The following is a 25,190-nucleotide window of genomic DNA, read 5'->3' as shown; positions in this document are numbered from 1 at the left end:
TTTGAAAACAGGTTCGGGTAATTCACGTATGCATTAATCATAAACAAATAATACTGCATCTATTTCTTCATTAGCCTTTGTATGGTATTGCAACTTCCTTTTAACAGAGCGATAGCGACATTCCAGACTCTTGGCATATCGTATGACTCAAAGTCCAATGCCATGAGTTGCTTTTTGAAAACGTCATATATTTATTTTTCTTCAACATTAGGAATTAATTGGATGGGGAGAAATAAGGTATAAGGATTGTAAGATGATGGCAAAGAGCGCGGGTGGCTGGATTATTTGTAAAAGAACAGTAGGGTATGTTCTAAGTATCTTCTCTAATGGCTTTGTATTGTATTGTAGGTGGTGGATAAGGTATAATGAGCGAATGAAAAGTGCTATCATCATATAACCACGGCTTTCATTGGCCGAGACGAAACCATTCCTGTTCTGAGGAAGACTTGGGAGGTCGAGACAAGAATCCGCGTGAAATAAGGTGTTGAGCAATCTTCACATGGGAAGGCAACGTCAAAGTGAAGTCGCGACACTGTGTCATGTCGATCACCAAAAGTGGGAAGCTGGTTCCCAAATGGTGACATCCGGTTAGATTGAGGGTCTTGAGCTTCTTCCAACCTTTCTCCTTATCAAGAAAAGAGATATCGCCGGTCAGGGCATCAGAATAGGTGATATTAAGATGTTCGAGTTGTGAAAGATGGTTCCACGCTGACCATAAAAATTCGTCTCCCAGAAAATGGATGTTATGGATCTTCAAAACATTCAAGTTTGGGTGAAGTTTTGGCATATATTGTAAGTTTTCAAAGCTAGATTTGACGGTTGGCAAATCGTTATCCGTAAGTTCTTGATATGACAATTCCGTGAGCTCCGATGGCGTGGACCCTACCATGACAATGAATGGGACCCAAAGCAAAGCTGTGGGCTCCAAAGCGTCCACATTGATTTTCTTGAGCTTGTGCCATAGCATTCCCAGATGAAGCAGAGTCGAAATATCCGAGTTACGAATAGCCAGATTGTGAACATAAGGGTTTCGATCGATGGCACTGAAAAGGTTGATGTCGGGCCCAAACGGGCCATCCAATTCGATTTCAGGCACCTTGATACGCTCAATGAACTTTTGGGCATCGTCAAACAAACTAAACTTTTCTGAGCCATTGTACCGCAGAGTGAGCAATTCAAGCTGCGATTTCCAGATCGATAATGTTTGAAACGTGGCCGCCAAATGATGATGATCGTCGTGCTGTTCACTAACCCCAAAAAGCAACGTGATGTGATTGATATTGGGACAGCGTTGCAGGAGCTGCGAGACGGCAAAGTTGAATTCGGCCAGCTTGTCTTCGCTTGCTTGGCTATCGTACAGAGCATGCACATTGATAAGAAGCTCCTTTGGCTGTAAATGTAGCGGTTTGCGATGAGATCCGTTCGTGAAAAATTCTGACATCTTGATTATGTATTCGGCATAGTTGTATCCCTTGGAACATGGTTGCTCGTTTTCATTGTTCAAAAGATGACTGAAATCCAATTTGCCAAGCACAGGCTGCCAAGAAGGATGTGCTTTTGACAATGCTATGACGTCCAAGACGCCTTGGTAGGAATCTTCTTGTTGGAGCAGTTTTTCAGCAATTAGATAAATTATATCTGTAATATGGATCATAGATTTTTAAACGTTATGGAGAGTAAAGAGCAATACGATGGGGACAGATAGATACTTTTATGCAATTTTGAGATCATCGCAACAATGGCCGTCACACCAAGAGACATCCACGTGTCAGCTTTCATACCGAATGTGGCATTCCCATTTAGAAAAAGTGGCATGCTGATAAAGAATCAGTTGATTTTTGACGAGAGCGTTGTACGCAGAGCTACCACTTTGATTAGCGTAGCGAGAGTTGCAACGCATAGTATCCTGGGAAAACCTCAACAGGGATGGCCACATCTATATCTAGAAACACGATTTTATGCCTATGCTTCAGTCTTGCTGATCCAAGACTCAGTATTAGGCCGGTTTATTTAAGGTTGAAGCATGAATTCAAATACGCTCTCATATTATATGCTTAAGGTCAATCCTCTCCATTTATATTAATGGATATTTGCCAACACAGACTGACTGGAATGTAAATCGCGGTATTACCTATAAGTACATAACGAAAACTCAATTGCCAATATAGCGTAAATGTTAATTCAATCAATCCATCTCGCGGCAGGATTCTCTATTCTATTTGATTTTTTATTTTAAAAACTATTAACGGTATCATAATCTACAGTGCCTTTCGGCCAATCCAACCCATGGCCCCTAATCGTCGAACTACCCATGGAGTGATTGCGGCAGTGACACCTAGACGGAATGGAAGGAAGACGGTTTTGTGAATTCCATATGCCAAAATGAAAATGGATGCCATGGATGGTTTTGCTCCTTCTGCAGTAACTTCAGCTTCTAATTCGCCTAGGACACCGCCAACCCCAAGGGTGGTTGCTGTTGTATCTGGTTCATCAGGATTCTGCTTGTTCCAAACACCAAATCGACCAAATGAGCTCTTAACCCAGTTTTCCAACTCCTTGACCTTTTCAGCACCCACCATTTGTATGGTGAAATAAGTGGCTCCCAGGTCCACCATTCCGAGGGTCAGATAGACAGCAATACCAGGTATACCATATTGCTTCATCAATTGCCGAAGTTTTCCCGGTTGTTTCTCTTGTATAACTGCGGTATTATGAATAGCTGTAGTTGCGGATCCGTTTGGCTTGGTAGAAGTGGTCAGCATGCGCTGCCCTGTCCATTGACTCAGCCGGAGGTTCAGTGCTGGAGGAGATCGTGTGAAATGTAGATTGCGAGATTGTCGAACAATAACGCCATATGCAGTGGGGTTATGCCTTATGGAAATGAAGGCGGCTTTTCGTAAAGCTTGAGGTATTATTCGTACAGACATTGGTTACAAAGATTACTTTTTGATCCCTTCCGTTTTATCAAAAACAGAGATGGCAGCTTCGGCAAAAATTGACGCATCCTAGAAAAGCAGTCCTCCTATTTACGGGTTGCCACCCGGAAGAATTTCTTCCGCTATAGCTTACGCTGCCTGTATGGAAGAGATAAAGCTGTGCCAACGTAAACCCATCGTTTCTCGGATAAAACATGGCATGATGCTGATATAGGGGGGGGGGTTTATCATCCGTGTGGGATTAGAACGTTTATTGGTAAGCTACGGCTTACGCAAAGTACCTTGTACCGCATTACGGCATCGTCAGTGCCGTGTGCCTTGGATATGACGCATCGCGATGAAGTACGCATTCTTTCAATTAAATATCCCATTCCTTCTGTACTTGTTAAAAAAATAGGCCATTCAGAAATTAATAATTCCCTTTACTTTGGGAATAGTACTCAATATATATTCCTTTTTTTGTTTGCGTTTATCCACTTAGCATTGAGCTGCCATTGACGTTTGGAAATGCATTATCACCTACTTTATCGATAAACTCTTTTCAATCGGATTGTCATTGTAATAAACACTCCGATTCTATCGTCTTTGCATTTTTAAGTTTTTGTGAGTACCATATTTCTGATATGCCTGGCACATCTCATTTGGAACAGAAGCTTGTACAATTTGTTTTCGCCAGAAAATTTTTTTTGCTCGCGGAGACCCACGGCGTGCTGGACCGAATCTCAATTGCGGGCCAACAGAATCTCCGCCTTCATGAATTGCCCTTACAATGCCGAAAGCCGTCTAAATTTATGCCAAAGGAGGGGGCCGGACGTGCATCCAATGACCAATCCAAAAGACCAAAGTTATTTTACTGAGTCAGCCAAAAAAATTAACTCTGGTCCATGCCATCACTGACTACAGAATATCCAGCCTCCATGGACTTTTTCTTTTTCTGAATGGTACAGGTTGGCTGACCGTGCCAAATAAAGTAGAATGGCTCAAGTGCGCTACCCAGCTCGACGATGACGTGCGTGCAAAGCAACCATAACAGTATCTCATAAAGACTGTGTCGTATTAGAAAATTTAGCGAGGATGCGTCTCCTGTTTAGGAGAGCACATAGTAGCCAAAGAGATCAAACGCGACATGGTTTGATAGCACTGGGGTGAAAGCTTGTTGGAGAAGAAGTACCACAGGAGATCATCTTGGTGGGACGCCGGCTAAACTTTAGTAAATATCCCAATTTGCCGTCCTAACAGCTCATCAAAAATCCCTTTAGAATAAAATGGGGTCAGGCTATGGTTTTTAATGCTATTAGGGAGGGGTAAATTTCATAGAGAAATCTGTCATTGCAATAAGGAAAGAATGGAAGTGAGAACAGTGACCCCAAGATATGGCGTATGTTCAGAAAACTGGTTTTGCTGGGGCTGTGATTATATACAGATAATGGAGTAAGAAAAACTATATGGAAAAAAGAGGTAAGGAAATTACATTATGGGATTTGGTTATATTTTTTCATCTTGAACGGCATCAGGCTTATATTCAAGAGCGGAAGCATCATGGTCGCGAACACAGCGATACCACCAGTCGATGAGAGCGCATGGATTGGGGACCAAAAGGTCGTAGTCCAGGAAGTGAAGGAACTCCAATTCCATACGGTAAAGTTGGGCAGCAGTGGGTTGTGGTGGTTTTGCGCTGGTCATTGGCGGTGAGGCAGGTGGGGAATCTGGTTCTCTAGCGGATCCAAGAACTGGAACAGCCTTAGGTGCTTGAGGAGAAACAGGTTCGACTACAGTAGTAGAGGGCATGATTGAAACACTGACAGGTTCCTTCATTTGTTGCGGCTCAGCCTGGCGATGCTGTGAAGAATCAACAATGGTTCGCAAGCAAGCGTGGATGTATTTTGCGCTGATCATGTAAGCGACTAGCAAAAGTCGCTGACTACAACCACGAGCGCCTTTTACGTTTTGATACTTTCGTTTTAGCCGTTGGATATAGCATATGGCGACCATCATAGTCGTAGTAGGGCAAGCTACAGGCATGGCTGACCTGTTGGCGCAAGTTTTCACTATGGCTGCATCTAAGTCGGTGACTCCCTTGATGGCAGTGGTAGTGAGCAAATTGTTGATTGTTTCTGCAAGCTGAGCAGTTCGGCTGCTGTTGGGTTCTTCGCCTTCCCAGTTTTTCAAAATATCAGCTGCAAGGGATGCTGCAGAGGAGGTATTTGTAAGAGATGAGAAATGGAAAAAAAAAAAAAAAAAAAATTACAAGAGAAATTTGGAATGTCTTTATGCTTACGTATAGTAAAAGGCTGCATAGGTTCACGGTTGTTGGCCTTTATGGCCTTCAAAAACAAGATAGCTTGGGTAGTATTGCCATTGTAGACTGAGGCAAGTCGTTCTGCGCAATGTCGTTGGTAAGCTGCTTTATCCTGCTCTTCTCGCTGTCGCTGCCATTGATTTTTGAAGCACGGTCGTGAAGCTGGTCGTCTTAGGCAGTCGTCTGGATCAGTTGACTTGCTCTTGTCTCTTAATGGGCGGTTGTTTTTGTTCATGACAGATGAGTGACGAAAAATGTATGGAGCGAGAGGAAGAAGAAGGAGAAAAAAAAAAAAGAGGTTGTACGATTTTGAATGGATAAACTGTGTAGGCTTTAATAGTCATTTCTAACGGAAGTCAAGTACTGCCGAAAAGCCTTGTTTCCGCCCGCTTGCTGTCAATTGGGAAAGTCAGGATACTCCGGTAACCGGGGTTATAGTTTAACCACAGACTCACCTAACAAATTAGTCGGACCACCGGCTCTGTACCTAATGCCAAGGCCCAATCAAAATGCAAGGCTTTGTTTCGGTGTCTATGGAACCAATTATTTCCTGGCTTACGAATTGAATATCACTGAATGTGGAATTCAAAGTGCCAATAGAGAAACATCCAAAAAAGAAAAGATCTCGTGTAACCACAAATGAATCTGTGTAGTTTATCACACAATTTCTGTCGTCTGCACTCGTTACTAACACTGCCATTGTCGCAGATTAAACGTATGAGCCTAATTTCGTATGCGCACTCACATAATGTTCCAAGCTGACTGACCAAAATCAGTGCAGAATACCTACAGATGTGGTCCATTTCATACCAGTGCATTCTATATTTCCCGGAGTTCGCAGTAAGCTGCCTGCTTATTCATGACGAATGAACATTAATTTCTCCGGCTTTCGAATCAGAGACCGGACCTTATGTGGCTCTTGTACCGCACCCCACCGCAGCGTACTCCAACTGTACTAATTATAATGGCATTCATCCAACACTCTTTCCGTCTGAACATGACATTATATGTCACTCTCATGGCCTAGATACTTTAACTACCGTGGAAACGTCCCATGACGGTGGTTCAATTTGGGCTTTGTCACACGCGACTTAGCCGCTAACGTCGATTCCAAGATTTCGAATTTGGTGGATGGCGTTCCAACGTCAACAACGTAACAAAAAAGTGAGCGAAATATTTAGATCGTATGGCTAAGCTGGAGTGGATCAGCATGGATGAAAATCATGAGTAGCAGAAGAAATTAAGGCTGCAAATGTGCCACCCAACTATTCAATACTTTGCACTTTTTCCTGGCTGTGCGGAAACCCACTTCCGCTTCGTTAGGCGAGCACTCGATGAGAACAAACTGGATTGGCAGGACTTTTTTTAAGTCAATGATGACGGTTCTACTAAATATTGTATAAACAACTGAATGAAGACATAGACAAGTAAAACTTCTACCGTAACTAAGGGGCATTTAGAGGCCGCCGCCATTTAAGAGAAAACGGGAAGCTGGAAATTTGCTCGTTTATCGAACAATGCAAACATCGCTACAGCTGCGGGTATATCGTATTACTAGTCGGCAAAACATCTTAAATGTTTTGCCCAGAAACGGGGTTTTACAAGTTTATCCCGCCCGTGTTGAATTGGTTCTCCGATCATGTAGAAAATCGAAAATACAAGGCTTTTATGTAATGTGGATCGAAAAGCGCTATATGATCACTAAGTGGCAAGCACGGCCCATTCGGAATTTTTCGGAGGCTTCCACTTTGAAGCGTTGACTGACTGCACTTAGAGCTCACGCTTACTGATAGCATCGGTAGAACGAAAATACGGACATGGAGCACACTATCCTCAATAGCTTGTCCGGGTCTATGTTTTCTCCATAAGGAGTTTGTTCAATCCACCATCACGTCGGCATTTTAGCGGCAACATTAAAAAAAATAGTGGCATATACAGTGTTTAGGAAATGTAACAGTGCAGGAGAACTTCTATAAGTAGTTTTGAAATGTTTCTCTGTTAAATGTATTGAGAACCAAAAATGGGATACGTCTGTGAATGTAATGTAAAGAGACACGCAGGTTATTAAGTTATATTGCAAAATGTGATTGGGGAAAATAGGTGCTTCAAAAAAGTGTTACAATTTGACTTCACTAAGGATTTTAGAACACATGTTTTTATACTGCCATGGGTGGCCGCCTACGCGACGGAATTGGATACCATGCATGCCCAATAACCAAGGCACTTTTACGATGTTGATTTCAAACCGTACAACCATGTCTGGTACCTGGGCGGCAGGAATAGGAGCTTCAGGTGAAGAAGCCGAATCTCCATTTGGCAGAGGAGGAAGACGCTTTTCGGATATCTTGCCAATTTCAATGCTTGGCATGTGTACACATTCAAATCGGCCTTGACCTTCACGCCACTTGACATCAAGTTGATCCAGCACTCGTATCAAGTCGGCACGAATCACAGAAGGTTCTTTTGTAGATGTGGTTGCTACTGAAAAGAGTCCCTTTACAAATACCGGGCGGATACTTTGATCCGCATTTCCACTAGAGGATGTGGAAGGTTGGTTATGGTGGTTTACGGTTGCATTTACAGAAGATGTTTGAGGTGTTCTAGAACCACCATGCGAAGCAGACCTTTGATGAGAAGAGATGGTGGCCGCTTGGTAAGATCGTGTTGCCTCTGATGTTTTGGGTGGAGTAGGAGGTGGTGACATGGGATCGTATGGTGATGACAGATGGCTACTCGTGGATTGCTTTCTTGCTCTTCTACGGTCATTGATGGAGGTTGCTCGCTGTAACAAGGTTGTAAACTTACCCCCCAAATCCTTGATAGGCGACGTCCCAGTGAACTGTCCTGAAGCTCGTTTGCTCGCTGAAGGCTGAGGCGCTGAGATGGAGGGCGACACGGGTACGGGTTGATCCTGGTTAGGTGCAATAGGTATGGTTTGTTGCAGTTGATTGGCCGTAATGCAAGTCTTGGACAACTGTGAAGCAGAGGATAATTGTCGTGCCCCCATTTTACTTCTTGCATTGCTGCTGGTACTAGGCACAACGCCACTGGCACTTTGAACTCGCGCATGGCCTCGTTCTCGTTTACCATCCAAGGAATTGCGATTTAGGGCAAGGCTCAATCGTCGGAAGACTCCGGTTCCTTTCTTTTCGTCTTTAGCAGAAATATCGCTGCGAGTGGAGTCAACGCTCTTTCGACCACGATTGAACAGTCTACCAAAGCCGCTTGGTTCGTCTGTTGAAGCATTGGTGTTCTCGAATCCAATAACGTTACCGTCATCGTCTAATCGGACTTTCGGTTTGGATCTTCTGCCAAAGTTAGCCAATGCGCTACTGCTATGCTTTCGCGCAAATGTTGGACGTTGGTCTTGTGGTATCGTCGTGAAGTGAGATTCACCGGGTATATGGTTAGATGTTGATGGGAGCTCATTATCGTAGGCACGCTCTATAAGTTGACTATCTGAGAATTTTTTGCGGAGTGGTGTAGACGACGAAGCTCGCTCGCGTTCCATTTTCTCTTTCGCAAGATAGTAAATTGACACAAGTGGCTCGTATGCGGACGGAATAGACTGGGGATCATCATTGGGTATGACAAAGCTAGAGGTCATCCGCCGATTGATGGCTGCATGTTTTTGTTGCCGATCGAGATGCTCTTGATATTGTTTTGATGCCACCATCAAAGCATTGGCTGCCTTTTGATACGATTCAGATGATACAATGGCCTCCAGTTTTTCCTTGATTTCTTCGACGGAACCAAACTCAAAACCAGTCATAGCTCGGACCACGTCCATATCAAGCGGCAAGGTGAGCGGAGTGCGTGATGGTAAAAAGTTATTGACTGGAGCATCGTAGCCTTTGTTCATCCAAGGGTGCATGACTATCTCAGAGACGGTTGCGCGATGACTAGGGTTGGTGACTAGCATGCGAGATAACAAGTTTTTACAATCTACAGGAAACAAGACAAGTTACATATTATGAAGATAGCAACCGTTACATATGTGATCTACCAGAATTTTTTTTTTCCCCACAATGCCTTACCTGTACTAAGAAAACCTGGATAATCTACAACGCCGCGCTTAATCTTCGCATGAAGAGCTGGCATGCTTTGATCGTCAAAGGGAACTTTGCCACAAACAAGGACATAGAGTACAATACCAAAACTCCATACATCCACCTCGGGACCAGTGTAAAGTTTAGCATGGAGCAGTTCTGGCGCAGCAAAATACAGGGAACCACAAAACGTGGAAAGGTGAGAGAGAGGCGAAAAAAGATTGGACAAGCCAAAGTCGATAATCTTAATGTTTCCAGATCTTGATATCAGAATGTTTTCGATCTTCAAGTCTGTTCAGCAAACATCAGTTAGAAACTTGTGAGATGGTCAGTTGGCTTGGCAGGGAGTACAATACCTCTATGGACGATGGAATTCCTGTGGCAATAATCTGGAAAAGGAAAGAGCCAAAATTTGATAAATATATTGCGTTGGGCTGGGTGTCTGTCAGATGCGGATCGGGTTCAACTTGACTCACCTAAAGCACTGATAATTTGTCTGGCAAATCGGCGGGCATTCTTCTCTTTCAGTCTACCGTGAGCAATAATGTAGTCAAGCAATTGCCCCCCATTCACATACTCCATGAGCATGTAGTAATAGGGTTCTATCAACATCATTTCCTCCAAACTGACAATGTATGGGTGATGAAGCAAGAGCATGATACTGGCTTCCCGAATTGTCCTCATCTCACGATTTTCCTCTCGTTCAAGTTCCTTTTTGGCTTTTTCAATATCTTTACTCCGTTCCATAATGGCTTGAATATTGGCCCTTGGAATAATCTTGACCGCCAACTAAAAAAGCATAGACATGAGTATTCAACGTGCACAAGTTAAGAAATGATCCATCATAAAATAAGCATGGTAATACCTTGTGGCCAGTAATTCCATGGACAGCAAGCTTAACTTTGCCCATACTTCCGGCACCTAGTGTTTTACTAAGGGTATAGTTTCCCAAGACTTTTCTTGGTTTTCGTTGTATAGTCTCGTCTGGAGTGCTGCGGCCGGAAAGGGTGTGCTGATGATTATCAGCTGAATGATTTCGTCGGCTCAATGAAACAGAGCGAGCTGTGATGGGAAGCGGAGTGGCCGGCGATGATGGTATGATGGAATGTAGAGTAGGATCTGCCATGTCCAAAGCCGGTAAGGGCTTTAAAGTTTGTATTGGAGCGTTTTGCTCCATGGCCGAGGAGGGAGCTGTTGATGATGAAAGGCGAGATGATGAGCACAAGGAGCTGGAAGTGGACGAGGTGGTCGTCGCGTGACTTGCATTGTGCCCGCTCTTGGGCCAAGGTAACACTATAGTCATTGCTAATAATAAATCGTAAAGAAGTTGCAAAGTAGAATGATGGATCTAATTATTGATGATTTTGTTACCTAATTGTTTGCAGCCTAGTTTCAGCGAGGTGAATATAAGAGTGTCTTTCGTTCATTGCTAGGGTGAAGATATTGGGTTAGGAGGTTTTACGATGTTATTTTTCCAATGAAAACGATATGTATATCGTAATATGAATGATGCCATGAAGTGCTTACAAAGAGTTGATCTCATTACAAAGCCATGATAGCAAGCATTATCCAAAGCAAGATTTTTAAAATGTCGGGATGTCCAAGCTACGTTTTAATACGGGACAGCAGTATAGCCGAAATACTGGTTCGACTGAGTCCTCGTCTTGCTACCAGATAACCCCTCATTTCACAGTGGGAAGTTTGTTTTTTATTTTTCGATCGTCCAATCAATATAATCTTTAAGAAATCGGTGAATAACTACCTTCTCGATGCTTCTAAGGCTTCAATAGGACGTCCAAGATGTCCAAGGTATTCGGTAGAGTCGGGAAAAATAGCAATCGGACAATCAACCATTGAACCCTGCAACATTGCAGTGAACGCAAAATTTACAGTATCGTATATACACTAACAGCAACAACTTACAGAAATTTTTTTTACTTCCCAGTTTTCCGTCCTCTTCTCCCATTTCCATCTCCAATGTTCTTGTCCAAGACTTCCGTTGCTCTTAAGTCAGCAGCATTCTCTGCTGTCAAGGTAAAACTGAACCATTGATACGTGTCGCATTTACAATGTAGCTGATGACGCTTTTTGCTCTCCTGTAGCTCAATGCTGCTCGTTCTATCACCACCGCCACTCCCAGCATCACCCAGGCTTTCAGTGCTCAGAAGAACGCTAAGGTATGCTGAAGATCCCTGCAATAACAAAGCATTTTTTCTTAAAAGTGTCTCAACCTCACCATCGCCAATTCCTTCCATTCCTTTATCACTGTTTATAGGGCAACTATGAGGTTACCCTCATTCCCGGTGACGGTATGTGTGGGTTAGACGGTCGAAAGTGATCTGGTAATATTGTACTAATATGGACATTGGAAAATAGGTATTGGTCCCGAGATTTCCGCCTCTGTTAAGCGTATTTTCTCTGCTGCCAAGGTACCCATCGAGTGGGAGGAAGTCGATGTCACTCCTGTTATCAAGGACGGTAAGACTGCCATCCCTGATGACGCTATTGAGTCTGTCCGCAAGAACACCGTCGCTTTGAAGGGTCCCCTTGCCACCCCCATTGGCAAGGGTCACGTTTCTCTTAACTTGACTCTTCGTCGTACTTTCAACCTTTATGCCAACGTTCGTCCCTGCCGGTCTATTGTTGGCTACAAGACTCCTTATGAGAACGTCAACACCGTTCTTATCCGTGAGAACACCGAAGGTGAATACTCTGGTATTGAACACGAAGTTATTGATGGCGTTGTCCAGTCCATCAAGTTGATCACCAAGGATGCCTCTGAGCGTTGCGCTCGTTATGCTTTCACCTACGCCCAACAGGTTGGTCGTGATCGCGTCACTGCCGTCCACAAGGCTAACATCATGTAAGACATTTGGGAATTTGAAAGGAAGAAATAGTTGTGATAGGATGCGCGCTCATCTTGTATGTCTTTTTAGGAAACTCGCTGACGGTTTGTTCTTGGATGTCTGCAAGCAAGTCGCCAAGGAATTCCCCAGCATCAAGTTCAACGACGTTCTTCTCGACCGTGCCTGCCTCCACGTAAAGTATCCTCTTCATACCATTTGTTTTAAATCTATATATGTCGATTAACACGACTCGCTCCCCACCCCCAGATTACTCAAGACCCTAACATCTACGCTGATACCGTCATGGTCATGCCCAACTTGTATGGTGATATTCTTTCCGATATGTGCGCTGGTCTCATTGGAGGTCTTGGTTTGACTCCCTCTGGTAACATTGGTCGTGACGCTTCCATCTTCGAGGCCGTTCACGGTACTGCCCCTGATATCGCTGGATTGGATAAGGCCAACCCTACTGCCTTGTTGCTCTCTGGTATCATGATGTTGAGACACATGCGTTTGTACTCTCAAGCTGATGCCATCGAGAAGGCTGTCTTGACCACCATCGCTGAGGGTAAGACTCTCACTGGAGATTTGGGTGGTCACTCTACCAACACTCAGTACACCGATGCTGTCATCAAGAAGCTCACTGCTTAAATGGTTTGAGCACACTCTTTCTATTTTTTTCGCAAACTCCATAACTTCTTGTGAATGCCCCATCAAGAGGTCCGCCCTAGCCTAAATCGCCCTGCTCTTGAACTCTTTCTTCCTTGTTTACCTTTTTCTGCTTAAAGAAGAAATCATCCCATCTATATAGAACCTTTTTTCCATTGGAAATAAAAAAATGAAAACATTCATACCTGTTCTCGACTGTTTGTTCGTGTTCCGGCCCACCACTAGCTAAAATTCGTTTGTAGTTGCTTATCTTAGAGCGGCTATTAGCGACATACAGCGTCTAGTCTTGTTGTAGACTCTGATGAAAATCTAACCTTTTCGAGGCTCTTTGTGTTGGTGTCTTTATGAGCATATATCAGAATTTTTCAGAAGAGTTATATCAAACTCCCCTGAAATATAAATTTTGCATCGACATTATTGTATTTGCCCATGGTATACAAATACAGAACCAACCGTACGTATTGCTTAAATCTCGCGGATATATAATAAATGTGACAGATCAGCATGATGATGTACTGAGTACGGTATTGAATGTTAAATAAGTCTCGGAAAAATATCAAATACATTTACCACAATTTTTATCAAGCAGAGAAATCGCAACGACATATTTCTATCGAGCGTCCTCTTTGAAAATCAGAGATGTTGCATTTGAGGTCACGGCCGCGTCTTTTTTATTGATAGCTGTAGGTTTAAGGCAGCATTTCAAGATGATGGCGTATTCAAGCGCTGATTTTTTTTCCGTCCGTCGGTGTCAGCAAATAAAATCAGTGGATGCCACTCCGTTATGAAAGTCAAACAAATGCAAAAGTCATTGCTTTATAATACTTTATGTACGTGCATATATCGCCTCGCAAGCAGCCATTCATGTACTAATCCAAACGACTCATCCAACTGTGAAAGTGATGCACTTCGGGCCGTCATTTATTGATAGATGTTATATGTTATCATTATAAAGGTAATATTGGATAAAAACATCGAGTTGAGTATCAGCCATCACAGGAAAGTGACAAATTATTCAGTTTCTCTTACCTATATTCGACTTACTAATGACTGTGAGAATTGAAAAAATTCCCAGGCCATCCTCTCTCGTATGCTATTGTTTTCTTTTATATTTCATTATTATAGATAATCTGTCATCATAGGATGGGGACAGATTGATATGAATAAACAGTAATATGTGACAAAAAAAGACTCCAGAAACCATTCCGCAAACGGTGTATTTCACATCAATTCTGACATAGCCTCGCTTTTTAATTATTAAACATTTGTGAAATGAATGTGGTGAAATTCATGTTCAATTGCAGTCATCTCAAACTGTTCGTCATCAACCATATAGTTTCAAAGGATCTTGCTTCAGTCAAACTCTTTGATTTCGGCTATTGTAAATGTTGGCCGAATAGATAATTGAAGCCTGTCACTTAAATGATGAAAGCAATCAATCACTGTACTTCCATTTTATAGTTCTTGGATATTATGAGCAATGTAAAATAGGTGCTTTTTGCAATCTCATGTTTTTTTAAACGTAGAATTATCAGACAAGACGGTTTCATTGGTGACATAGGACCCTTTTTTTTTTTCCCAACATACACAACACTGACAGCGTGCACCTCAGTAGAAGCCTAAAGCAAACTTTCAATGGCTTCAATTGTGTTCTCTATTCTGTTTTCTGAGGTAGCATTACGGACTGATATCTTTAGGGTTCAATTGCGCTTGCTGTTGATGAAAGACGAATGACTTACCTTAGCAGTGCACTGATCCCTTTCTTCTACCAACTTTTTTTTTTTTTTTGGTCTTACTTGACCTTGCTTATGTTGGCTATTGGAACATCATGCGAAGAATTAAACTATCCTTAGCCAAAGACGTCTTTGAAACCGACGGTCACCGAGGTCTGTGTCAGATCCGATTGGTTCTGGAGAAAGGCAAACCTATGATTTTCTATGAGTAAAATAGGGCGTCTTTATTTCCCACTTTAGAGGGAAGCCAAGGGCCAGATCCCATTGGGGGAAATTGATCTTTTTTTTTTGGGCTGGTTTTTGGGTTCTCCAGAGCTTTGGTCCCTTTCCACACTATACTTCAGTGTTCTAACAATCTTTAACTGTGGCGGGAAGTTATGCCGCTCAAGGTGCTGACCTCTCCACTGACCCTTGTCTCAGGCTTCTTCTCAAAACGACCCAAATCTCCAACATCCGACGTCCCACAATCTCCAAAAAGTGTAACATGCAATGACCGACCGTCGTCCTCAGCCAGCTCAGTCACTTTCACCAATACTGTTAGCATTGCAGGCTTCAGCCATGGCAAATCCTCTTCGTCCATGAGCTGCCCTTGCGACAGTCAATTCAGCGATTCAAAAGAGATGTTACAATACTGGCATAGCCGGCCTTTAGTCTATAGAGAAACGCCGGAATACTGCCTAGAAGAATTCGATATGTTGGATACAGTAGGTAATGTATCAGGCATTGAGTTTTATGATCTTGTGCACTAGCAGCACCAATGCCTTTACATGGCTAATTTAGAACCCTTTATTTGTTAGGCACAGGAACTTTTGGTCGAGTGTATTTAGCTAAATGTGGAAGAAATGATCAGTATTATGCCATCAAGGTCCTAAAAAAGACTGAAATCGTTCGAATGAAGCAAGTTGAACATATCAATTCCGAGCGACTTGTTCTCTCCAAAGTGAATTTTCCATTTATCGTCGATCTGTAAGTGGGACTCCATAATTTTGTTCTTTTGGGGCCTCGCCTCGCCGTTCGTTTCATGGACCCCTTGCAGGGCCTGGCTCACCTATGTCTTGATTCTGTAGTTACTGCACATACCAAGACGCAAATAATCTATACATGCTTCAGGAATACGTCATAGGTGGAGAACTCTTTTCACATTTAAGAAAGGCAGGAAGGTTTACCAACGAAATGACTAGGTTCTACGCATCCGAGATCTTGCTGGCCATAGAGTATCTCCATGCAAAAGACATGATATATCGAGACCTAAAGCCTGAAAATCTCTTATTGGACTCCAATGGACACATTAAAATTACAGACTTTGGTTTTGCAAAGAAAGTAGACGATAGGTAAATTTCAACCTACCTGTTTAGCCGACGGAGTCCCCCAAGCGGGTATTTAAATCTATCCTAACGCTAACCTGTCCCCTCCCCCCGTAGAACTTGGACTCTATGTGGTACACCAGAGTACCTTGCGCCTGAGATTATTACGAGTAAAGGTCATTCTAAAGCCGTCGACTGGTGGGCTCTGGGTATTTTGATCTTTGAAATGTTGGCAGGGTAAGTACATGCACACAAACAGGAGCCTTTACAGAAAAATAAAATACACAGCACTGCTTTGGCACCTCCAGGGTCATTCATAGGGAAAGGCAACATACTGACTAACCGTTTAAAAAACTCGTATATTTAGATACCCTCCCTTTTTCGATGATAATCCTTTTGGTATCTATGAAAAAATTCTTGGAGGCAAGCTCCGGTTCCCATCCCACTTTGATCCTACTGCAAAGGATCTAGTTAAGAAATTACTGACGTCGGATAGAAGCAAACGTCTCGGCAATCTCAAGGGAGGAGCTGACGATATCAAAAAACATAAATGGTTCCGAGGCGTAGATTGGCAAGGACTTTTAAACAAGACTGTGCAGGTCAGTAGTATGTGGGATCATCAAAACGTTCAACCCGTCATTTACACCCTTGTTTTCCATTAGGCACCGATTGTCCCACCTTATCAACACCCAGGCGATACTTCTAACTTTGAGAAATATGCTGATCCAGAACCGGATCAGAACCAGAATGGCGATTTAGACCCATATAGACATTTATTTCCAGGATTTTGAGCCTACACACACTTGTTTCATCTTTCTTTTTGTGTTTCATTACTAGATCTTTCTGCATTTCTTTTTACTTCCTTTCCACAATATTGTATTATAGGGTCAAACGTGATATTAAAAGAAAAGAAAAAGGATATTTTCATGAACTGAAGTGGGTTAGCTTTATTCAAAGCAGGTATAGATATTAACAAGGTTAGTCTATGTTATCTAAGGGAGTGTCTATTCGTGAAGCAACTTCATGACCGTTTCAAAGGCCAGGACGGCCGAGGCGTTAGTGGGGAATGCTCGCAAGAAGGAGGGAAGGAAACCTGAGGTGAGGGTTAGAAGTGGTGAGTGACATGGGCATAGGTCAAAAGGTGTTACCTCTGTAAAATCCCTTCAAGCCTTCAGTTTGGTAAACGAATCTCGCCACACTTCGAACAGTAGGGAACCGTGGTGGATTCACATCTGGTTGGGTCATATATCTATTCTTGACGACATCTTTTTGAGATATAATGTTGGTGAGAAATGTCATTGTGGCATAAGGCAGATTAGACCAGCCAAAAAAGCGTACCTGTAGGGAAACATCCAAGCCAGAAAGTATTGGCACTGAGACCACCAGCAATAAAAGTAACCGTGCTATCTGAGTATCCACGCTTTCTCAGTTCCCTAGAATATACCTAAGTGATGTGGAAAAAAAATGCCATGAGTACAATTTGTCTCTGTCCCACATGCGTATGATGGCTTACGACAGCTATTTACCTCATAGGAGGCCCAGAACACAAAGAACCATGATCTAAAGGCCATGGTGGGCAACAATCCCTTCCATAATCCTTTGAAAACTCCGTTGTTCTTGGCAATTTTGCGTGCGCAGTCGATGGGACCACTGTAAATACGAGCAGCACCATCGCTGTACTGAACTTGAAGCCTTGATTTGATTTGCTCAACAGGTGTGGCAACAAATGAAACCGTCAATCCACCCGCTAGACCTGCTAGACCATGTTGAAACACACTCAGTGGACGGTCGCCATTATATGATTTAAGCATCATCCTTGTATTGTGCACGGTTCCCAGCCTAAACACGATAGATTTTTTTTTTCCAAGGAAAAAAAAAAGAAAACGCCTATCAGCCCACTGTGCGGAACACATTCAACAGCCACACATTTGAACCTTACATAATACTGTCCATGAACATCCACCCCACCAAGGGCGGAGTCGCGCCTTTGTATAAGGCTCGCACACCTTCTTTGCGAACGGTCGACAGAAAGCAGTCCAATGGACCTTTGAAACGACCGTCAGCTGAACCAGACGTTTGCATTCGCACCTTAATAGTATCTAGAATGAAGCACCGAATCAGTCATATTTTGCCAAAAGCAGATCGAAAGGGGGGATAGGTGACATTACCAAATGGATGACCAACGGCTAATTTTGTAATACCGGACGCCACACCAGCAGCAAAACCTCTTGCGCGATTTGCGAAAGATTTGTCGTCGAGGCTCGCATTACTGACAGAAGGAGCCCTGGATTCAACTTGCGTGGACATGTCAGCGGCAAGAGCTCGAAAAGAGGGATTCCGTAGATGTGACTGCGACCATTGATTGGTTAAATCGCCATAAGCACAGACATTCATCTCAGCGAGCTCACGAGGGGAATCCCAATCGCCATCGGAGCACCAAGCGTAATCTTTATTGGGGACTTAATTGACTGAATTATTGCAGGTGGACCCACCTTGCATTCTCTTTCTACCTTTCACTCTTGTGGCTGGCCAACATGAGCGACTATAACCCCGAAGACGTACCCAATCTTCAGTTCGAGTTCGAATGGGAAAATGACTTGCTGAATGTCATCAATGTCGTCTGCAACAGTATATCCGTTGTTTCCGGTATGATCGTTTTAGCTATCATCTTTGGTTTACGAATGTACGACAAAAAACTCGTCGATCGTGTTTCACTTCGATTAAGCGCTGCCATCAGTGTGACGGATGTCATCTCCTCGGCAGCATTGCTCATCTACACCTACGTTACGGCTGAAGGAGGAGCTTGTCAGCTATCGCCATTTCTCATCATCTTCTTGACCAACCTCTTCTTGTTCTTGACCACGGTAAGAAAGTGGTTTCCACCCTACTTATCTTGATATCAGCCACCGCGTGATGTCCTGTACGAATTGTGGTTTCATTAACGCAAATCTGTTTCACCTACCATTTGTTATGCAGGCTATTGCCTTCAATCTTCAACACTTGTTTTTGCATCAACGATATTATAATCCTAATTTCGAGAAATGGTTTGTATTTCCGATTAATGAATTGAGATTTCTTTCATCGCATCTTTTTTTTTTTTGGGATCCCACTAGCGCCCGCTTCTCTCGCTTTTTGACTAAACTCAGTTAGAAGACCGAAGACTTACACCTCATTTTCAACACCAGGTACTATATTCTCTCTGTCGGAATCGCAGCGCTTACAGCTGTTATACCATTGGCTGCACATCGTTTAGGATTAGATCCTGCTCAAGGCTACTGCTGGTACTCTCGTACGTAATAGATCATGTCTTGGTTTTTTATATATTAATTATCCCACGCTAATTATATCTCAGCCTCATGGACCACGGAATCAAATATATACGAATATGCTACCTACATTGGACCTCAGCTTATATGTGGAACTTACTGTTTGGTGGTCGTCGTCGCTGTGGCCGTCAAATTGAAAATGGACTCCATGAGACTGGAGCGTCAGATTGCTCATTCAGGAACGGGCGAGCGAACCGAAGTCGATGTTCGAAGACGCAAGACGCAAAAGGCCATCAATCGAGTGGTGCGAAGAATCTTGCTCTATCCTGTGGTTCCAATTCTTACCCAAAGTGAGTTTTAAAAAAAAATTTCTTTATCAAAAGGCTAGGCTGGCATTCAAAAGAAGAGGGAAAAGAAAGACCCAGCTTCCCACCTATCACACTGCTTACTGATAATCATTGGGGGACTTTTTCCCATCCTTTTTCATAGCTGGATTCATTGTTAGTGAAATTGACATGTATATCCACATGCGACCCAGTTATGCCATCAATTTGTGGGGTGTCCCTCTTAAGGCTCTGCCCGGATTCTTCAATCTACTGGCGTTTATGATCGATCCCGCCATCTACAATGCGCTGGCGGCCATTAAAAAGTACGTACAAATTGATCGACTCTATGACTATTATAGCACCGTTCCCTTTTACGATGAACGATAGTCTGCATGGTGGTGGCGGGCGGCGGCGACAAGACCTTTTTTACTAATCTATCTTCTTAACAGAAACCTCATCATCAAATATTGTGGTGAAGCATACCCTGAACCACACCAGGATATCACCACACGATCTACTTTTATGATCACTTCGACCGCCAATGGTCCTGATAGACATGTGCCTAATGCCCGACCTCAGAGCAGCCAGCCACCCCAGCGGGGTTTCATGCCGTGGTTCGTACGACGGTTTTTGATGACTTCCACTCAACGCCAAAATGGTACCTCGTCCACTTTTTTCATGATGAAGGAATCGTCGACGACTAGTGTGCCGGCCACTCCGAAGATGTACAATTCACCAAAACTGGATGACGAAGGCGCCCCTCATCCTACTCTATCCACCAATGCCATGATGAAATACCCTCCCAAGGCTCATACGCACGACCCTTATACCACCTTTCATGACGTGGAAGATGACGAAGAGGATGGTATGGGCGGTTGGGTGGAAATGAAGCCTCCCGGAAAGCAAGATCAGCGGAGGCAGCAACGAAATGAGGAGCGCGAATACATGGGCGGTCTCTGAGAATCTACCTCCTCTTGTACGATAATACCTCTTGATGTTACCTTTTAATTTTTTTTTTGGTCCAAAAAAAAAAAAATATCCCACCACCGCCACTCTTTTCACCATCTACGGACATCCTTATCTGTTGTTTGAACCGCTTCAAATTTTTGTAATAATGGACATTATTTCTTCTTCTCTGTCAGTATTAGTGCTTTTTTTCTTCTTCATCATTTCATTTACTATTTATTCTTTGTTATCTTTTACATAGGTGGGTTGTTTTTTATAACCACTCGTCATAATAAACCCAATAGACCAATCACGCGCGGCACAACTTGTATAATGTAGAATAGCAAATTGTCTCATATGTTACACGCACGTCAGTTCCTATAAGACGTTTTTGATAAAAAAAAAATGGCGTGTCCTGAAAACTCCCATGCACATGCAGGAAGTAACCTTTTGCAGAAGGTGTACAAACGGGACGGCTTCTCAACTTTAATATGATCTCACAACGCAATACAAACTCAGAGTTCCGTGTCATGGTCTTTTAGAAAGGGGAGGATAGAAGATCCAAAGCTGTAAACAAACGGAAGATCCAACTGCATCCGTGTTGCCGTATGCAACATGTCAAAACCATGCCGTGGACCGCTCGGCTGGCCTATCCTACCCTACTAAAGCAAGCAACCCCGCCGGTTAAATGGATTAAAGGAAATCGGACGACGATAGAAAATAGGAAAACCCACTCACCCACCCCCAGGGATGTGCCCAGCTATCTCCGCAGTTGGGGTCGCATGCGCAGTATACTCCAATAGGTACAATATGCCCACATGCCCATCCATGAGTTGACAGGTGTTTGAAAGAGAAGGTCGCCCATCTGTAAATGAACAATTTGCCTTGTATACCAATATTAAACGTATGTAGTGCAACAGCGCCTTCATATTAACCTTGAGTAACCTCTAACACGAACCTTGTCAACCGGCCATTTTCCCCCTGGCAAATCTCATCGATAGATGGTTATCAGAGGCCGGATTTAAATCTAAAATAGCATTGCTGGTACAAGCCTAGGTAGTTGGAACGGAACAGTCTGAACATACGGTATGAAGAAGAGTTATGTCCTCCTTCAGATGGATGGCCGATCTGTGTAAGCGTTGATGCCGACAAACCAATAGTGAGATCACAAAAACAATTATGTGAGTAGCGTGAGTTTGGCGGTGATGGATCATGCTGCATGGCCTGCATCTCGAACCCAGGGAGTCCTGACCCTGGGATCATTGTAACCATGGTGTCTGTCATCGGCAACACGTGTTTTCCATGACCCATCGGCAGTGTAGCTGCTGTCGATCCTTTGATCTTTTGCTTCCAGCATACCAATGTTTATGTTGTGCTGATCTTCTTCTCGTTAGACAGCATGCAACGCACGACCTGGCGAAACGTAGGTAGGGGCTGTGCTCTGACCGGCACCCAATCCTATCAGTGCAGATGCGACATCGGTGTCTTCAACCACCGCATTCAGTTCTGGCGTCACTACAGCGACAGATCTAGGCCAACGGTAAAAAAATAAAATGCGGAAACTGTGAGATTTACGTTTGCATATGGATTGACATTATGAAAAGTTAAGCTGAGCGCGAGATTATACTGATATATATATATATGCATGTATTTTCTTTGTGATTGTTTAAAAAAAAAAAAAGACAGGCGAGGGGGAAAAAGCAACACTGAAAGATCATAGAAGAGATTATGTACGACAAGAGAAGAAAATAATAAAATTATGCGAGCAATATGTGAGGGGAGGAAAAACAAACAAAACGTAGAAGGTGATCGGAAGGAGACCAAGGGGAGGAGCTGGCAAATGAGGCGGTAGTGAGGTGCGACGTAGTCACGCTAACATGTTGACGTACGAACGACATTATTTTACAAAAAGTTCATGAAAGGGGTGGTAAACTGTTCTTCATTCAGCCCATCACAGCCAGGAAAGGATTGCCTTCATGCGAGTCAAGGACAGGAGAAGTCTTGGATTCATGGCTGGTAGAAGGACCGTGTGGCGTACGGGGCGGTGAAAGTGATCTCATAAACTTAGTTTTACGCGTAGGGGTCCATTGAACATTTTGACTAAGACGACTACGGCCTCTTTGCGGGGTGGACTGGGGAGTCATGGGGTATGCGACGTGTTTGAGTTGTGATCTTGGGGTTTCTGGTTCAAAACGTACTGACTTGGATGATGCTTGCTTGGACTTGTGGGTCAATTCTAGCCCATACAGGTCATCCATCTCATAAAAGTCTTCCAAAGAAAGTTCTCCAAGAGGTGAACGGACGGGTGATGTGGACGGTGATGAAGACGATTCCTCTTCGTCAGGGCTGACAGAGGTTGAAACGCCAAATGAACGACGCAATCGACGCGTCTTGGCTCGGTCTCGTGATTGCCGTTCATAATTATCGGTTCTGGTTTGCTGCGTAACTTGTTTAGAAGGTGGGGTATTCTCAGCATCGTCGTGGTTCACTTGTACATCATCGTGTGCATCGTCGCTCGTAGGGTCAGTCAGTTCGTCCGAAGACCAACCATCTTCCCATATAGTGAAAGTGCTTTCGGGTACTGGTGAATCGTTCTTATGGTCAAGTGTATCTTGTTCGGTGTCTGAGCTATACATTTCATCTGAAGAGCTACCATGGAATAAGTCAGTATAAGACTCTGGTGACTCGGAAGAGGATGCCATTAACGGTGAAGGTGAGCGAGATGAAAATAAAGCGTCCAAGGAAGGTGGTGAACGTTTGGGAACATTATCACCGGAAGTGTTACGCTCCTGCATATAATAAAGTTAACGTTGAGAGAAGAAAAAATAGACAACAGCGCGCGTTTTTCTTTGAAATTCATACCATGCGAATTCTTTTAGATTCATTGCTCAAGAACATGTTGAGATTGGGGTGAGAAGGCTTGGGGCTAGACGAGCAGTGCAACAGGCGTTTTTGTAAATCGGTGGATGGTCTGTCGGCATTATTGAATCTTTGACGCACAGCATCTGGTGAATGAATGACGAGTCGAGACATTAACGTGGAAGGTGTGCGAGGTTCAAAGTTGGAACGAGATGTTGACCGCATGGACGGAGAATTTGGACACTGCATTTTAACGGTATGATGGGTGAAAAGCGGAGGGGAGGAGGAGAAGAGGAGGAAAATAAAAGGACGAGAAAAAAAAAACAAATTTGGGCGGCTGTGTGCTAAGATTTTTCATGGGGCACATGGTGTTCAGCCAATCAGAGTTCGTGTTTCGTGTACACGAAAATGTTTAAATGAACATCATGGAAGGAATACGCGGTGGCCCCAGCGAATGTGCCACCATGAACTTTCGGAATGGCTCATGTTAGTGTTTGGAAAGTCAATAACGCGCAATGGACGATGCAAATGTTCGCGACTAATTAACCCACGGAAGAAAATAGTCTCAAATTTCCATGACGCGGCCCCCCCCTTTCTAGTACCAAGGAAAGCATTGATTTAAACAAAATAGTCATAGGTTTAAATTAATTGCCTTTCCCCTCTAACTACCTACTCTTTGCCATGCGAATACCATGCGTAAACGAAAGTGAATGACAAGACAAATGGGATTTTGATACCATTATTATTTACACAGCATGAAGGAAAACGAAGAATGAAGGAAATGGAATGGTTTTGAAATGGCAGTGAGAACAAATAAAAAAGAAGGTAATGTTGGAGGTTTATCTATCTATACAAGAAGAACAGCGTTGATGCAGCCATCGTTCTCTGGATTGTTGGTGACCTGTGCGTATTTGCCCCACACAACCTTGCCTCCTGTAGTGACAAGACCTAACTCGGAAACTAAGCGATCGACTGCTGTTAGTAACCCTGCATGGCATGATCAACCCCTCCAATGCTAGACTTACCATTCACTTCAATGACGGTACCCTTGGTGATAACACCCAATTGAGTGTAAAGAGGGTTTTGAGGGTTTTTCTTGACAGAGATGATGGGCAATTGGAAAGTAGCCTTCAACTCAGGATGGGTAACATGTGCCTTCTTGTAACGGAGACCCATAGGGCGAACAAAACGTTCGTACTTCGGTGGCTTACGGGTAAAACCCTCACCGACGAAGGTAGCTTTGGTAACCAATCGCTTCCATGACTTTGTCTTATTCTTACCAGTCTTCACGACCTTGAACATTTCATCTTCAGCAATACCACGGACCTTGGGCAAAGGCACATTCCACTTGCCAGCCTTTTCCTTGCGCTTCTGCTTGACCATGTTGGACAAGATCTTGGCACGTTGTTCACCCTCACGATCCAACAGATAAGTAGGAACGGCTCCTTCAGGTACAGCATCAGCTGCCTTCTGCTTAGCATTCTTTTCTTCATGCTGCTTGATACTAGAGTGTGGCAAGTTAATATAAAATGGAGAAATATACAGATTAGGAGAAAGGGGTTTCTTACGTTTTCTTCATCTGAATCTTTTCAGAGTGACGCTTCTTGTTGAGCAACTTGGCCTTCAGACCATGCACCTTCTGAGCATATTGAGAGTTCTTGTGAACTTCACGAGCTTCTCTCTTTCGCCTATTGAACAGAACAGAGGAAAATCATCAGTAAATGGGAAATGGCCGCCCATAGCATTAGTTTTTAACTATACATACTTGCGCTCGGCATAATCCAGACGTCGTCCATGACGTTTGATATGTTCTTCGATATACTCGTTTTGAGGCTGATTACGAGGTTCAGGTTAGCAGGATAGCAGAGACATCAGGCAGTTTTATGATTCAATAGTTACCATTTGATTCGAAGCTAATACAGTGGCCCAGCGAGCTACCAAAAAAAATATTTTTACAG

At 43.4% G+C, this 25,190-nt stretch overlaps 10 protein-coding genes across 10 annotated transcripts; 3 read left to right on the top strand and 7 right to left on the bottom strand.

Moving 5' to 3' along the window:
• Window positions 1-167: 167 nt before the first annotated feature.
• Window positions 168-1,698, bottom strand: K450DRAFT_220909 (uncharacterized protein). The gene has a single exon (XM_051585628.1). It carries the CDS (start codon window positions 1,652-1,654, stop codon window positions 407-409), a length of 1,248 nt encoding a protein of 415 aa, XP_051448987.1. The 5' UTR covers window positions 1,655-1,698; the 3' UTR covers window positions 168-406.
• Window positions 1,699-2,180: 482 nt separating this feature from the next.
• Window positions 2,181-3,094, bottom strand: K450DRAFT_220905 (uncharacterized protein). The gene has a single exon (XM_051585627.1). It carries the CDS (start codon window positions 2,925-2,927, stop codon window positions 2,259-2,261), a length of 669 nt encoding a protein of 222 aa, XP_051448986.1. The 5' UTR covers window positions 2,928-3,094; the 3' UTR covers window positions 2,181-2,258.
• A 1,093-nt stretch (window positions 3,095-4,187) lies between these two features.
• Window positions 4,188-5,542, bottom strand: K450DRAFT_220901 (uncharacterized protein). The gene is made up of 2 exons (XM_051585626.1): window positions 5,215-5,542; window positions 4,188-5,125 (listed from the first exon to the last, which is right to left on the bottom strand). Exons 1-2 carry the CDS (start codon window positions 5,468-5,470, stop codon window positions 4,422-4,424), a joined length of 960 nt encoding a protein of 319 aa, XP_051448985.1. The 5' UTR covers window positions 5,471-5,542; the 3' UTR covers window positions 4,188-4,421.
• A 1,599-nt stretch (window positions 5,543-7,141) lies between these two features.
• Window positions 7,142-11,036, bottom strand: K450DRAFT_220894 (uncharacterized protein). Its single transcript, XM_051585625.1, has 7 exons — window positions 10,812-11,036; window positions 10,656-10,713; window positions 10,150-10,589; window positions 9,761-10,073; window positions 9,641-9,673; window positions 9,273-9,575; window positions 7,142-9,180 (listed from the first exon to the last, which is right to left on the bottom strand). Exons 3-7 carry the CDS (start codon window positions 10,585-10,587, stop codon window positions 7,352-7,354), a joined length of 2,916 nt encoding a protein of 971 aa, XP_051448984.1. The 5' UTR covers window positions 10,588-10,589; window positions 10,656-10,713; window positions 10,812-11,036; the 3' UTR covers window positions 7,142-7,351.
• Window positions 11,037-11,079: 43 nt separating this feature from the next.
• On the top strand, window positions 11,080-12,976 carry K450DRAFT_204389 (uncharacterized protein). Its single transcript, XM_051584722.1, has 6 exons — window positions 11,080-11,318; window positions 11,387-11,461; window positions 11,560-11,599; window positions 11,661-12,147; window positions 12,221-12,323; window positions 12,398-12,976. The coding sequence occupies exons 1-6, from the start codon at window positions 11,262-11,264 to the stop codon at window positions 12,779-12,781; spliced, it is 1,146 nt and encodes a 381-aa protein (XP_051448983.1). The 5' UTR covers window positions 11,080-11,261; the 3' UTR covers window positions 12,782-12,976.
• A 2,176-nt stretch (window positions 12,977-15,152) lies between these two features.
• Window positions 15,153-16,627, top strand: K450DRAFT_264480 (uncharacterized protein; the record flags this gene model as incomplete). The annotated part of the gene is made up of 6 exons (XM_051592775.1): window positions 15,153-15,240; window positions 15,330-15,498; window positions 15,600-15,863; window positions 15,954-16,073; window positions 16,204-16,435; window positions 16,499-16,627. The coding sequence occupies 6 exons, from the start codon at window positions 15,153-15,155 to the stop codon at window positions 16,625-16,627; spliced, it is 1,002 nt and encodes a 333-aa protein (XP_051448982.1).
• A 118-nt stretch (window positions 16,628-16,745) lies between these two features.
• Window positions 16,746-18,317, bottom strand: K450DRAFT_220871 (uncharacterized protein). Its single transcript, XM_051585624.1, has 6 exons — window positions 18,005-18,317; window positions 17,776-17,935; window positions 17,363-17,675; window positions 17,175-17,280; window positions 16,985-17,101; window positions 16,746-16,929 (listed from the first exon to the last, which is right to left on the bottom strand). Exons 1-6 carry the CDS (start codon window positions 18,228-18,230, stop codon window positions 16,841-16,843), a joined length of 1,011 nt encoding a protein of 336 aa, XP_051448981.1. The 5' UTR covers window positions 18,231-18,317; the 3' UTR covers window positions 16,746-16,840.
• K450DRAFT_220867 (uncharacterized protein) lies at window positions 18,308-20,698 on the top strand. Its single transcript, XM_051585623.1, has 6 exons — window positions 18,308-18,700; window positions 18,813-18,880; window positions 19,022-19,125; window positions 19,189-19,452; window positions 19,592-19,751; window positions 19,878-20,698. Exons 1-6 carry the CDS (start codon window positions 18,371-18,373, stop codon window positions 20,386-20,388), a joined length of 1,437 nt encoding a protein of 478 aa, XP_051448980.1. The 5' UTR covers window positions 18,308-18,370; the 3' UTR covers window positions 20,389-20,698.
• A 1,289-nt stretch (window positions 20,699-21,987) lies between these two features.
• On the bottom strand, window positions 21,988-23,779 carry K450DRAFT_296729 (uncharacterized protein). The gene is made up of 2 exons (XM_051593644.1): window positions 23,236-23,779; window positions 21,988-23,162 (listed from the first exon to the last, which is right to left on the bottom strand). The coding sequence occupies exons 1-2, from the start codon at window positions 23,479-23,481 to the stop codon at window positions 22,317-22,319; spliced, it is 1,092 nt and encodes a 363-aa protein (XP_051448979.1). The 5' UTR covers window positions 23,482-23,779; the 3' UTR covers window positions 21,988-22,316.
• Window positions 23,780-23,956: 177 nt separating this feature from the next.
• K450DRAFT_182715 (uncharacterized protein) lies at window positions 23,957-25,141 on the bottom strand. The gene is made up of 5 exons (XM_051584395.1): window positions 25,132-25,141; window positions 24,998-25,065; window positions 24,801-24,920; window positions 24,258-24,736; window positions 23,957-24,192 (listed from the first exon to the last, which is right to left on the bottom strand). The coding sequence occupies exons 1-5, from the start codon at window positions 25,132-25,134 to the stop codon at window positions 24,080-24,082; spliced, it is 783 nt and encodes a 260-aa protein (XP_051448978.1). The 5' UTR covers window positions 25,135-25,141; the 3' UTR covers window positions 23,957-24,079.
• Window positions 25,142-25,190: the final 49 nt, after the last annotated feature.

The sequence above is a fragment of the Umbelopsis ramanniana genome (genome assembly GCF_025399195.1).
Source record: "Umbelopsis ramanniana AG unplaced genomic scaffold K450scaffold_3, whole genome shotgun sequence".
Lineage (NCBI taxonomy): Eukaryota > Fungi > Mucoromycota > Umbelopsidomycetes > Umbelopsidales > Umbelopsidaceae > Umbelopsis > Umbelopsis ramanniana.
Note: the sequence above shows the minus strand (reverse complement) of the source record. Positions and strands in the feature narration are given on the sequence as shown.